The following is a 15,536-nucleotide window of genomic DNA, read 5'->3' as shown; positions in this document are numbered from 1 at the left end:
GCATGTTATGAACATCAATATATATAATAAATAATAATTCATAACATATTATTAATGAAGTGACATATGGAGAGATGTGTGTCAACTAACAGGCATGACTCTTATGAAAGGGCACTTCCACCTAGTATTTATATGGAGCCCATCACTATACAATCAATCAATATATTATAACTACAGAATAACTCTATTTTCAATACAAACAGGAATTGTTAGTTACATTGGTATCAGAGCTTTGTTATTTGCTCCCGGCCATAGGCCACACTTCATTTATACTTTGTCTAATCCATCCGTTGGCTAAAAAATATTTTCAGAGTTCTCTGAAAGCACTGGTCTTTGACCACAATTTGGCCCTTGGCCATTAATTTTAAAATAAAAAATACAAAAAAGCAGAATTTCAGCTGAAGAATAAACCATTACATTGTAAACCATTACATTGCAAATTCTATATATATACATATACATACATACATATATATATATATATACAAGCCACAGTAAAACAGAATTATAATTGTGGTACAGTGGCCAGTTTGCCACTGCCAATTAAAATTAAATTGCTGTACGATTTGAGCTATGACATATCCCCTCCTCCATCCCTGATCTGTCTCATTTTCTGTACAGTCTGCCATACAGTTCTGTGCCACACTGTATGATTCACAATCCAATCAATCAGTGCGTACAACAATCAATCTGTTTACAGCCACCAATTTTTACACGGCTGTGCAAACCGTTGCCGTACAAACCCTCAAGAGCAGCACGACGGCTGCCACTGTATCACTGCCGTACTCTATGAAGGCCATATACAACACTGTACAATGCTGACACTGCTGTTGCCGTACTCTGCCACGTCCACCGACCATACAAATTAAAATAGGGCTGCTTAACAACTGCATTTGCCTTGACTTTCCATTCTTTTTACTGTGCTTTTCCCTTTTGAGTAGCAGGCTTGAAGGTGAATAGCCACCATTTCACTACGGGTGTAACTTTTCAAAAAAGATTAAAAATCCGTACATTAACTACTCAAAGAGCTGTAAGGTTATTTCGAAAAGTCAAATTTATCTATAAAAGGTTTCATCAAATATATAAAAAGAAAAATAAAATTATGAAGGAAATATATTAAGAGATGGAAGTGAAGAACAAAAGGGTGAATCATCCGCCAAGTAAAAGCTATAAAGTCTAATCATATAGGTTGGTTATTTATATTATATGAAAAAGATATATTAAAAAAAAGGGTATTATTATATTCTAAGGACACTCATATTTCGTGCACCTAACAACAAAAGAGCTGAGTTAGAGAAAAAGTGAAACAATAAAATAAAAATTCCACATATAAGTCAACATTTTGGACTAAATGTCCTTTAATGGAACTGAATTTAAGTATCCTTCAACTCTTAAAAATTAATTACAGTGTTGTCGTCCAATAGTGAGAAATTATTTATTATGGAAGAATATCAAGGTAATACATTGATGCAAATAAAAACATTAGAGGATGAATTCATAGAACTTTGATGAAAAAAGAATGTATTGGAAAAAAAATATAAAGATCTTGAAGATATGTTTTACAAAAAGTCAACTTAAAAGTATATAACAAAAATGTCTAACAAAAATGTCTAAGGGACCACAATCAAAAATTCCTTGTGTAGGTCAAGAAAACAAAAGATATGAAGCTAAAAAACTAAAAAAAAAAAATGAAGATTGATAAGCAATTGTCAGAAAACACAATAGAACTTATCCAGACAGAAGCATCGAAGCCTTCAAATAAAAAGGTCCAACTTGTGGAGAAGGAGACAAATACAGACCCCATTAATCTTATGGCTCACAAATATGCCAATCCAATTGAAGTCAAAACATACTCAAAGGTTGCCATTCAGACGATTGCAGTTCAAAGTGAAGATCCAGAAATCAACCCAGCAACATTAGTACGTGAAGGAAATCATGTACCTTATGTAAATGAAGAAATCGCCACAAGCATAATAAGGGTAAATCAGGTCTCAAAAATTCCTTGTTGACATCCACATCATAAGAGCAGACATCTCAACTGGTCAGCATATCAAAATCACTCAAGACAAAAACAACCGACTTACAACCCAAAAAATATTGGTGCCAGAACAATTAAGTCTTATGATGACAATCCATCTCAGGTATCAAGGGCGGGCAAGGTTAAATAGAAGATCAAATTGGGATGGTTAGATTATCTTTCAGTTTGATGATTTTGCTCAATACTTAGAAGTTCATATCGTCTTGTATCATCAAAGATGACAGCTGTAAGAATTGGGAAAGATGCAAAGACATTACAAGACTGAAAAAAGATATCAAGCCATTTTCAATATGCTTTGACAACAAAGCATTTCTAAAAGAGAAGGCAATGTTATGAACATAAATATATATAGTTAATAATATTGTTAGATAATCTTCGGCAAAATCACATAACCAATCTTTTGTCGACGCGTTTCGAACCAACCAGTGTGGTTCATCGTCAGGACAAGTTGAAGAACCAATCCAGCTTAGCGTGATTAAATAGAGCGTGCAGAGACTCCAACAGCTATAATGCTAACGGCTAATTCTGACCTAATGATCTTGGTCAAACTACTAAAATAGTCAATTAATATTTCTCGAAAAAGCTAAAATTAGGTAAATAAAGGAATCCATTTGGTAAATATAAAGTAATTAGGTATATTATTATTATTATCCCAAATATTAAGAGAATAAATATTTTAATTATGATGGTCATTATATCCCATAATATATATTAATTAATCTATATTTAATTATTATTCCAACGTAAAGGTAATCAAACCCTATTATTTTAAGAATTTAGTTATACTAGATAGTTGTGTGATAATTATTTAATGGTCTTTAGATCTAAATCATATTTATTATTTAAATAGATTGGTCCATTAAATTAATAAGTTATATAAATTAATATAAGTTTATTAAATAATCTAAATCTTCTTAATAATTAATAGATCTAAACAAATTGTTAAACAATTATTATTCCTAGAATTTAGTTATATCAGGTAAATATTATAACTAATATTATGGTAAATCATAATTAACCTAACGGTCAATAATCCATATTATTTATTCCATAGGTAAATATATTATTACTCATAATCTAGGGTTGATATGTTTATTACTATAACTAATATAATTGGTATATCATAATTTATCCTATAAACCTAAAGGTTAAATCAAAAAAAAAAATTATTCCAAATTTATTAAGGTTAACTTGTTGGAAATAATACTGAGAGGGGGGGTGAATCAGTATTATCAGATCAATCAAACTTTTTCTATTTCATACTCAGAAACATATACGCTACTTAAATTAAGTGAACCCGCGTGTACACGCTACTGTGTCTAATGAAACTCGCGTATATCCAGAGATCTTATAATTCAGTTATCTTAATCTTCAGTAAATGCATCAGATCATTATTAAGCATATTAACAGTAAGCAGGTGCAGAATAACAGAACAGAACATCACACAAGAGCCACACACATGAACACCATGATATAAGGTGGAAACCCAATGTGGGTGAAAACCACCTGCTGCAATTCGTCTCTTTCTTCTTTAATAAGAAACTTCTTTTACAATGCACTGGTGCAGTCATTTACCAGCACGCAGGCTGCAACCTGCAGAGGGCTACAACCCTCATAGCTCTTGTACTAGTCGATCCATTTACTAGTACGTAGGTACCAACCCTACAGAAGGCTACAACCTTCATAGCTCTTGTACTAGCCGATCCATTTACTAGTACGTAGGTGCCAACCCTACAGAAGGCTACAACCTTCACTCGTTTTCCAGCTGCTCCTGGAAGGGAGCTACAACCCCCTTGGCTCTTGTACTGGCTGATATGTTTACCAGTACGTAGGTGCCGGCCTACGATCTTCCCGGGACCACGTTTCATACATTTTCATACTGGATCCATGAAACAATCACCATTGTAGAACAACCTGCATCATCAATCACTGAAACACCCAATTCTGAATCACTGTAACCCTGTCAACAACAACCAGATCCAACTTCATCTTCAAATATCATACTTCACATTGTATACGCTACTTGGATGAACCCAACCTGCGTGTATACGCTCTTTTACCAAAGCCAACCCGCGTACATATCTGCAAATTCTAACTTATAACTCTGCAGCTATATCAGACATCAAAACATACCCAGATCATAATAATAAACATGCGTCAGTAGATCTGATCTATCCACAGGCAAACCATATGAAGATAATCATTCCAAGCCTTGAGATCTCGTTCCATCATTCATCATCCTCCACATGAGTGAAACCTTGGTTCAGATCACCAACCCATAACCAGCACTTGGATCTCACACTTCCTCAGATCTTCATCACTCACACACTCTTGCACCTTGCTTCACTTCATTTGCCTAATGATCTTCTCCTTATATAGCCTTAGGCCTTTTACAATACCACGGTCCAAAACCATAGTAACACAATACCATCAACTTCAAAACTAGGGATCAACACGTCCGTCGAGACGCCATGGTCCAAAACCATAGGCACAACTTTCAAGGACTAACCGCCATGGACCAAAGGTACGTTTTCACATACACGCGCTTTTACTGAAGCCAACCGGCGTGTACACGCGACTTGGGCTTAACGAACCTGCGTGTATGAATTGTCTTGGCCTGCTATACTCAGATCTGTCCTCTGATTAAGTTGCCATCACCTGTACCACCTGTACCAACCTCTGAGCACCTGTACCAGCCTCTGAGTGAGTTGCCATCAAGGACAACAATTGAATCATAATGCCAACAATCTCCCCCTTTGGACTTGATGGCAACCACCACACCATGATGGCAACCACCACACCAAGTCACTCTCCCCCTTTGACATCAAGGGCAAAGGGCGTACCAAGATATCCTCTTCTTTGGTATACCTTCTGCTGTCCATACTCCCCCTGAGTACCTGCTGCAATCTCCAAATGTGCTCCCCCTTTGTGTATGCCAAAGTGTACCAATCTATCTGTTAGACTCTCTCATAAAACAATAATAAATCCAAAAATAAATTAATTAATTAAATATTCCAAGTTAGGAATTTGTGCCTAACTCTTGGGTTGTTCCTCTAAGATAGGAGTTAGTTTAGGCAACTCCTATATTGGTGTGTCTGGTGAGAAATTATCTCAACCAAAGGAGAAATTATCTCAACCAAAGATGTCCAAGATAGCACGCACTATCTTGAGACCAATATCTCTCATCTATTTATTTGTAACACTATTTCAATTATTTTGATGTAGAGAATGAGAGAGAATACATGAGGCTTCAGCCTTTTTCGTCAATATTGTGTCTATGATTTTTATATGTGTTTTTTTGTAATGTGTTTGAGTTAATCTCATTCTCATCATGTGGTATCGGAGCTGGTTTGCTCTTTGGGAGTAAGAGTGTTTGCTTTAGATTGGGGAACTTCTGCTTACAGCGCCACCTGGACTGAGTGAAGAACCAAACGATCTGCTTCTCAACGATGTCATTGTTGGAGAAAATCTCTTAGCATGAGAATTTCCAGCAAACAGTGCTGACTGAAATGAATGTCTTGGATTATGTCTTCCGACGTGAATGCAGACGTCGCATGATGACACGCAGACAAACAATCGGCCACGGCACGTCGAAGAGGCTCTGGAGGCTTCCTCTGCAAAGGTCGTTGCCTCTGTGAAGCAACCGTTGCCAGTCTAGAAGGGCCAGGCTTCTGCTTAACATCTGGACTCCGGGTTGGAGTTCTAAATTTGGAAAGAGATCCCGTGGTCAATACCAGCACATTTGGCTATCTCACTTCCGAGCAAGCGTTGGCCGATTGCGCGACTCTGATTACAGAAGAATTTATCGGCGGAAAATAGCCCAGAGATCGTGTTTGGTGGATCATATGCAGGAAGTACATGGTTGCAATTCATGTTAAAGTTCCATTTCATTATTACCCTGTGATTGCAGTGATTAATTCAATTTTAAATATATGATTGCAGTGTTAGCTGCATGGTTTCGTCTGAAGTACCCACACATTACAGTAGGCGCACTGGCGTCTTCCGCTCCAATTCTCTTGTTCCCCAACGTCACTCCTGACTATGCCTCTGCCCTTTTAACTAATGCCTTTAAATATGTTGGATTTAGCTCAAGTGCTTTTGTACTCTCCTTCACTGTTTCATCACATTTTCTCAGTTTGTAGCAGCAAACAGCACGATTGGCAAAACACATTGAACGGACTTCGTTGGACATAGGATCCTCTGGGGCAATTTCCAGTGCACTTGATTGGTTATGGACACAAACTGAGCTCGGTTTCGCTTGTGTATTGAGCGCGATCTTTGTGAGCTTTCACGCAGGGCAGTCCACAGCCGAAGATTTTTGTCTGTTGACTCTCTTTAAATTATTCAAGATCAGTATTCCTTGGCCTGGGTTTTGACTTTTGCAGACCTTGTAAATTATCTGATCACAAGTGTGTTTAGGTGCGTCATAGCCTTGCATGGATGTCGCCATTGCTAGACTTCAAAAATATTGTCTAGAGACGTGATTTTGTTATACACAGCGTTTGGATTAACCTGGGGCTTGCTATATTGTGATTGATTTTGAGGTGTTAAAAGTTCTTTAACATCTCGTGATTTTACCAGCGTTCCAACCATATTGTGAATCTTAACAGCGTTAAACGGAAGCTTTCCAATCAGCCAGCGTTCCAACCAGGTTGTGTGCCAGAATTTTAAGGATAAGATGATGAAGCCAGCGTTAAGCCAGTGAAACCGCTGGTCCGTATAGCTGAAGCCGTGTGCCAAAGACTGAAAACTTGTGAGCTGCTGAAGCCGTGTGCCGTGTGCTGAAGCCGTGTGGTAAAGCATAAACTTTCTTTATGTCATGATAAATTAAATAAAATATTTATGCTATAAAGTAAGAAGGAATAAGGGCATACATTTTATGGAGGAATACGTGACATACATTTTTATGTGGGGATACTAATCATTGTTTTCATAAAAGTACGTGCTTAAAAGTGAAGACCTTCCTTTGGGCTTAATTTTCTATTGAATGTAAGCACAAAAGAGAGATAGCAAGTGGAATGTGAGAGAATGAGTGGAGTGTTTCCATGAGAGATTTAGTGATAATGATTTTTTTAATATTCTATTTTGGAGAGATGTGGTTTTTTTAATTTATAATGTGTGGAATAATAAAGGGATGTTTTCGTAATGGAGTGATAAGGTGTGACTTTAAATTTGTTGTTTTTTTGGAGATGACTTTATGAAATGGATATAAATGTAAGTGTCCAAAACTTTTGTAATTTGGAGATATAAGTGTCTTATTTTGTATTTGGAGTGATAAGGGAAAGTTGTTGTCATTCAAAGTATTGTTTTACTTTGAGAGGGATTGTGTCACTATCCATTCAGATTTTGGAGGTAAGTTGTTTCAAAGGGTTGTCAACTTGGCATTATCATTGCTTCAAATGTACTCCAGTGATTAATAAAGATATCATTTTTGTGTTGATGTGTCCTAGATCCGCCCGAAATTGAATAAGGGGATCTTAGGTACACGAAGAGTGAGTTGATGATGGTGCATGCTTCATGTTTTTTTGCTTCTGATTTGTGTCTAGTTTTGCCACATAAATGATCTCATTTCATGCACACATAAAATACAATGCCAGCAAGCACAACACCTATATCGAAATAGTTGCAAGGAAGGATAATTAAGCTCCACACATACAACAACTCATCAAAGTTTTCAACATCGACATTCTACTTCAACAAGCAACTTCACTTAATCAAGTTAAAGCATTTCAAAGCAAAGTCTACATCAACATTCTTGCAAACAAATTTCAGAACTTGTGAATCAAATTCCAATTACATTGCATTGTACGGGTGCATTCTCGGTTGAAACCGACACCCATGTTTTGATTTGTTCATAAGTCAAGCACGTTCATTCTCTTCAACTTAGTCAAATTAAGACAAGTGAATTCCTTGTTTTCTGTGAGTCATTAAAACCATTGTAAGCTTTTTTGGGTGCATTTTCGACCGTGTTCGACACCCTTCTTTTAAGCAGACTCTATTGAATGCACGAATTTTCACTCTAAAGCAAATAAGAAATAAGTTCACATCTCCTGCAAGCGAGCGTGAATTCCAGAAAGTTCTAACAAGTGTTTCAGCAAGTACAATAAGCCACAAATCAAGCGAGCGTGCCATTCAAATCCCATAGCAAGCGAGCCTGTCATTCAAGTAAAGTGAAACAAAATCAAGTGCACGACATCTACAACAAGAGAGCCTGACTTCAAGTGAGCAAGTTCTGATGGCGCAGCATATTCAGTTATTAAACATTCTTCACAGCTTGATCAACTCCAGTGATGAAGACATGGTGCACGTCAGCAAAGAAACTCTTGCTGATATTTCACGGCATCTACAAGAAACGCATGAAACCATTGAGTTTCTTCAGCTTGAGTCCCAACTTCAAAGGAATGAATTGCAAGAAAAGGGTGATACTTTCAAGTCTTTGAACCATCCAGATGATAAGTCATTCATCCCAACAACTTCAAGTGACGAAGTTGTTCATGATCAAATTCAAATTTCTTCCAAAGCCATCATCAAGCCCTGGGAAGAAATTCAAAATAACAAGAATAGACGTGGCTTAGGATATGTCCCTGATGATACCAACTTACAAATCCCAGATTATTCCAAGCCAATTAAGTTTATGAGTGCAGGATTTCTTGAACCACTCACCTCAGCAGGTTCTGAGAAAGTTGTAGACAACCGAAATTGCATGCAACCTGAAGTTCATGTTCAACTGAAATGCTCTCATTGACAAAGAGTCGGTCATTTGGAAGATCAGTGTTTTGATCTCCATCCGTGTTGCCATTGTGGCAAGCCCAATCATTCCTCAGCAAAATGTCGCAACCACCAAAAATCAGGTAGATTGAAGATACATTATGACTGGATTGATCCTTGGGAATGGTCATCCACAGTCAAACGGTTGTCTCAGTTCTAAAACCGACTACAATCTTACATAGTGCAGCCAGCAGTGAATCGATGATGGTACTCTCCTGCAGTTGAACGAGGGAGTACAACAGTGAAACTCTCCTACACCTGAAGGGGGGGAGTTCAAATATATTTTGGAGCAGATTGTCTCTCCTTTCAGCTGACAAAGGGGGGAAAATGTCAATGAAATTGACAAGTGGTTGTCAGACTGAAAGTCTCGACAACATCAGCGAAGTAGCCAGTGGGCATCTTCATCAGCCAGTGGGCATTTGTCATCAGTAGTGAGCATCAGAAAATTCGCCAGTGGGCGATCGACAGCCAAAGCAGCAGTGAGCAGCTTTCATCATCGCAAAAGCAACATTGAGTTGTTTTTCGACATCTTCAGCCAGTGGGCAATCATCATCAAATTGTGTCAGTGGACACCGGATGTTGTTTTCAAGCAAAGGACAGTTGGATCCTTTTGCGGCTTGGCACATGATGGAGTTGTCAAGCGTCCTTCAGAGATGAATCAAGCATGCAGCTGATTCATGTTCTCTTCAGATTTGAGTTTTTTCCAGCATCCAGTTTTGGCGGTTTTTTCAGGCAATCTTTTTGAGGATCAACATGAGAACTTGGAAGATGGTTCTCGTTTTTGGATTTATCATTGAGGGGGGGAATGTTAGACTCTCTCATAAAACAATAATAAATCCAAAAATAAATTAATTAATTAAATATTCCAAGTTAGGAATTTGTGCCTAACTCTTGGGTTGTTCCTCTAAGATAGGAGTTAGTTTAGGCAACTCCTATATTGGTGTGTCTGGTGAGAAATTATCTCAACCAAAGGAGAAATTATCTCAACCAAAGATGTCCAAGATAGCACGCACTATCTTGAGACCAATATCTCTCATCTATTTATTTGTAACACTATTTCAATTATTTTGATGTAGAGAATGAGAGAGAATACATGAGGCTTCAGCCTTTTTCGTCAATATTGTGTCTCTGGTTTTTATATGTGTGATTTATGTGTTTTTCTGTAATGTGTTTGAGTTAATCTCATTCTCATCACTATCCATCCTGCTCTTGCTGAATTGTGTTGTTCATGCTCCCCTTGACTGTAGGCAAGATCTGCAAAAGATGTTCTTCAAGAAGAACAAAGACTTATACACCATAGAAGACCTTCCTATCACCAAAAGACTCAATACATACATTCATCACCCAAACTAGTGGGGATATACCAATATTGACTCATCCACCTAACCATGTGGAGATACATTAAGAGTTTACTCATCATTCATCCCAGGCATAGTGGGGAAACCAACATAGGCCGTTACATGACCTTGACACCATAAAAGAGATATCACAAAAGAGATACATGCTGAAGTTTCTGAATGGGCTCCAAGTTGTATCAATCCATCCATGCTCCCCCTGAGTAGATGCAAGTTCTAGGACCAGCAATTCATTCAAGACCATGACTATCATTCATCATATATGATCTGTACCATCAGCCTCAACTTGATGTTGTTCTTCTTTGTCTAGACATTGCTTCTTCAAGGTCTCTTCAGCTTTCCTTCCTTCATCCAACTGATGCCTTAGTTTGAGGATCTCGTTTTCTTGCTCTTTATTCAGTGCTAGCAGCATTTGTCGAGTTCTGGAGGCACATTCCAACAGATCTTCTAATTTGATGATTTCTTCTTTGAGGGCATTCTCCTTTTTGCTAGGTAGATCTTGCTGATCTATGGTTTGATCTGATGCTTCATTTGTTTGTCCATCTTCATTCTGAGGTGATTCAGGATCTGAATTCAACGGCAGGTTGTCATTGTTCCTTTGAGCTGCCTTCTTCTTCTGACGTGCTTTCTTCCCCATTGTTCTACGAATCTCCTTCAAGCGATCAAGCTTCTCTGAAGGACCTGCTCTGATACCAATTGTTGGAAATAATACTGAGAGGGGGGGTGAATCAGTATTATCAGATCAATCAAACTTTTTCTATTTCATACTCAGAAACATATACGCTACTTAAATTAAGTGAACCCGCGTGTACACGCTACTGTGTCTAATGAAACTCGCGTATATCCAGAGATCTTATAATTCAGTTATCTTAATCTTCAGTAAATGCATCAGATCATTATTAAGCATATTAACAGTAAGCAGGTGCAGAATAACAGAACAGAACATCACACAAGAGCCACACACATGAACACCATGATATAAGGTGGAAACCCAATGTGGGTGAAAACCACCTGCTGCAATTCATCTCTTTCTTCTTTAATAAGAAACTTCTTTTACAATGCACTGGTGCAGTCATTTACCAGCACGCGGGCTGCAACCTGCAGAGGGCTACAACCCTCATAGCTCTTGTACTAGTCGATCCATTTACTAGTACGTAGGTACCAACCCTACAGAAGGCTACAACCTTCATAGCTCTTGTACTAGCCGATCCATTTACTAGTACGTAGGTGCCAACCCTACAGAAGGCTACAACCTTCACTCGTTTTCCAGCTGCTCCTGGAAGGGAGCTACAACCCCCTTGGCTCTTGTACTGGCTGATATGTTTACCAGTACGTAGGTGCCGGCCTACGATCTTCCCGGGACCACGTTTCATACATTTTCATACTGGATCCATGAAACAATCACCATTGTAGAACAACCTGCATCATCAATCACTGAAACACCCAATTCTGAATCACTGTAACCCTGTCAACAACAACCAGATCCAACTTCATCTTCAAATATCATACTTCACATTGTATACGCTACTTGGATGAACCCAACCTGCGTGTATACGCTCTTTTACCAAAGCCAACCCGCGTACATATCTGCAAATTCTAACTTATAACTCTGCAGCTATATCAGACATCAAAACATACCCAGATCATAATAATAAACATGCGTCAGTAGATCTGATCTATCCACAGGCAAACCATATGAAGATAATCATTCCAAGCCTTGAGATCTCGTTCCATCATTCATCATCCTCCACATGAGTGAAACCTTGGTTCAGATCACCAACCCATAACCAGCACTTGGATCTCACACTTCCTCAGATCTTCATCACTCACACACTCTTGCACCTTGCTTCACTTCATTTGCCTAATGATCTTCTCCTTATATAGCCTTAGGCCCTTTACAATACCATGGTCCAAAACCATAGTAACACAATACCATCAACTTCAAAACTAGGGATCAACACGTCCGTCGAGACGCCATGGTCCAAAACCATAGGCACAACTTTCAAGGACTAACCGCCATGGACCAAAGGTACGTTTTCACATACACGCGCTTTTACTGAAGCCAACCGGCGTGTACACGCGACTTGGGCTTAACGAACCTGCGTGTATGAATTGTCTTGGCCTGCTATACTCAGATCTGTCCTCTGATTAAGTTGCCATCACCTGTACCACCTGTACCAACCTCTGAGCACCTGTACCAGCCTCTGAGTGAGTTGCCATCAAGGACAACAATTGAATCATAATGCCAACATAACTATGTCATTAATATTTATTATTATTATTTATAAGGTTTAAAACGTGTTTTTTAGAAATTAGTTAAAGGGAAACTCCATTCTAAGGTTAATACAGAAATAATTAAATTGTATAAATACTGAAATTATGTCCAATAGTATCATAAACAGGTAAGGTTAATATAATAATAGCCCGAAACTAATTCCTAACTAAAACACTCCAAAATAATAGGACAAAACTGCCAAAAGAAAATTAAGGAGGGGGAAGACAGAAACCATAAGACCTAACAAAAAGGGAATGAGGAGGCTAGGAAGACAAGGCTGGGACCCAGCAACTGCTAATCTTCCAGCCATCATCCCTATTAAGGTTGTTCGGCCTTTTCTCAATCTCCAGGGCCTCTCTAAATTTGCGATGGTGAAACTGCGCAATTTTGGCAATGACTTGAGCCTCCTCTATACACACATGATGCATAGTCTTTCCCGCATGTTCAGCCAGGGCCGAGGACTTGGTCCTCCCATGTCTTAAGTCAGCCGAATGCTCGCTAATCCGCTGATTAATAGAGCGACCAGTCTCACCAATATAAGGGGTCCCACAGGAACAGGGAATGACATAGACGCCCTTCATGTCCTTAGGGTCAATCGGGTCTTTCACCGACCTTAGGGATCTACGGATAGTATTGAGAGGTCTAAAGGTAGCGGGCACATCATACTTCCTCAGAATCCTCGCAATCCTGTCCGTGGTTCCTTGGATGTAAGGAAGGTTCACACCCATGATAACTTATCATTAATGAAGGGATATAGGAAAGGACATAATGACTCTTATGAAAGGGCACTCCTGCCTAGGTATTTATACAGGGTCCATCATTGTACAATCAATCATATCATCTTATCAATCAATATATTATATCTACAGAATAACTCTGTTTTCAATACAAACAGGAACTGTTTGTTACATTGCAGGGTTGGATTCATTGAGAATCAATCTCTGTTTGCTTATAACTGCCAAAGAAGGCCTTGTCGATGAATGACAAATTAAGTGATTGGTTCACAGATCTCTTTCATTTATATCTTGGTTTCGTTATTGACTGTAGCTGTATCCCCCAACCTGATCAGACAGTTTCATACAGTTTTGTGGGTTTTCCTCCCATGGATTAACAAAGTCTGTATGAACCTGAGATGTTGTTCTTGACCCTGAAGGTTTAGGTGTAGGGAGTTCTTCCCTTCTTCAGATTTTGAGTGACCATGATGGTTGTATCTCCAACATTGAAAATAGAGATTAGAATTTAGGGCATTTTGATTCAGGGAGATTCAAGCTGAATGAATGCCTCATCGGATTTATCCATCTCTCCATGACCAGATGGACATTTTCCCAGTTATCATCTGACCACATCACCCAAAAGGTTGGCACTGATTTTTCGAATCCATCCCAAGCTAGTGACTATTTACCCTTTGTGAATTTTATCTGTTGGTTGGTCAAATTTGCTTTCTTAGACACAATTAATAGACCATAGGCGGCATTTAGGGATTTCCCCCGCAGAGTCAGCACGAACCAACCCAAACTGGGAGGAGCTTGGCTGGTGACAGATCCTTCATTCCTCAAATGCTCAGCCAACACTCATGTTGGGTGATAACAGACACTAGATCTCAAATCCATATACAATGATAGCCTTGGTAATGAATCAAATAGGTTCATGTGTTTACCAAAGCGTAAAGCACTTATCTATTCTTGTCCAAGAAAAGCAATTCACTTCAATTTAAATGAAGACAGGATAGTGATATTCGTGATCACTGTCTAGCTGTCCACAACATAAAACAAAGCTGAGTATATGTGAATAACATTAAATATTTACCCTCTGCGAGTGGACATCCTTGGATATATCCTCAGCTTCCCTGAAACTCCACAAATTTGCAGGCTCCTGTAAAAGGCATTCTGCTTTATCTTCATCTGATTCACCTTCAGCAACCCCAAGTGCTGCTTGTCGGATTTGATAAAACTTTTCTATAACCTGAACAGAAAAATACTGACACAAATAAGCGCAATTTAAGGTTACCAAGAGACATTCTCAATCACTCAGTCATTTATATAAGTTGCCTGAGATTCTGAAAAGCTAGGAAAAGTTTGAATGGAAAACGCTTTCACGAGATGAAATAAATAAATGAAATGACTTATCCTTTAAGCAGATATATAGTTACTGAGAAAGTTGACATCAATTATGAATATACAAAATATTGCGATCATAATTAACAAAGAGGTCATACATCTAAGGAAAAGGAATAAAATGGCCAAATAATTGACAAGCTTGAAGAAAATAATCTTTTGCAAATCAGTCTTTACTATGGAAAAATATTGTGAAAAGAAAGCATATCTAAGTGGCTAATTGCCCAATAAAAGGATGAAAACTCTTAATAACTTGCACAAGATAACATTGAGGCAAACAAACTAGAGTGAGTGGATCAAAACTGAATTTTATTCCGCAAGAGCCAAAACGTTGGTTGCATCAACATGACTATCACAGAACATGAATACAAGGATACCCAAAAACAAAACAAAAAATAATAAGAGCTACAATAGATAGAGAATAATAATGGAGAGAAGAAAGTATGGCTACTTTCTCTTGCACAAGACAAATCTGAGTTGGATGCTTAACCTTCCACCAATATATATATATATATATATATATATATATATATATATAGATAGAGAGAGAGAGAGAGAGAGAGAGAGAGAGATTCCCTCCTCCAATTTGTGTCCAAGAGGACAGGTTAAATTCTCCATTATTGGCTATTACTATGCATGGTTGAATTAACTAAGCTCTAACTGGAGAAGAAAATCTAGTTGAGTAATATTTGCTTGACTTGAACTGAAGTAACTTTGAGTTGCCGCCATGAGACAAAAATAACTATGGGATTAATTTAGCCAAATTGACTTGAGTTATTTTGAAGCAACAAAACTTATGGCTTGTTGACTTTAATGTAAAAATACACAAAAGGTATTTGTAATAATAATTTATTAATATATATAAAATGTACAAGTGATGTTGAATGTTACAATGAGGCTCTGCTTTTATACCTAGGCAAGTGTCCTTTCATGATTAGGCATGTCTTTTAAACATGCCTTTTCACTTAACTGATGACTATTTCAGA

At 38.1% G+C, this 15,536-nt stretch overlaps 1 protein-coding gene across 4 annotated transcripts in view; it reads right to left on the bottom strand.

Annotated features, from left to right (window-relative positions):
- MEE13 (myosin heavy chain-like protein) overlaps positions 1 to 15,536 on the bottom strand; it is a 190,251-nt gene that overhangs the window by 39,388 nt on the left and 135,327 nt on the right. For 3 of the 4 annotated variants that reach the window (XM_089374930.1, XM_089374933.1, XM_089374932.1), the window contains one exon: positions 14,243 to 14,413. In XM_089374930.1, coding sequence (XP_089231056.1) covers positions 14,243 to 14,413 — 171 coding nt within the window. The remainder of the gene's footprint in view (positions 1 to 14,242; positions 14,414 to 15,536) is intronic. The other variant, XM_089374931.1, reaches the window with a different exon arrangement.

Source organism: Pinus tabuliformis, chromosome 8 (assembly GCF_031772625.1).
Source record: "Pinus tabuliformis cultivar Carrire ecotype Pingquan chromosome 8, CPIR1, whole genome shotgun sequence".
In the NCBI taxonomy this organism is placed as follows: Eukaryota; Viridiplantae; Streptophyta; class Pinopsida; order Pinales; family Pinaceae; genus Pinus; species Pinus tabuliformis.
This window is presented reverse-complemented; position numbering and strand designations above follow the sequence as displayed.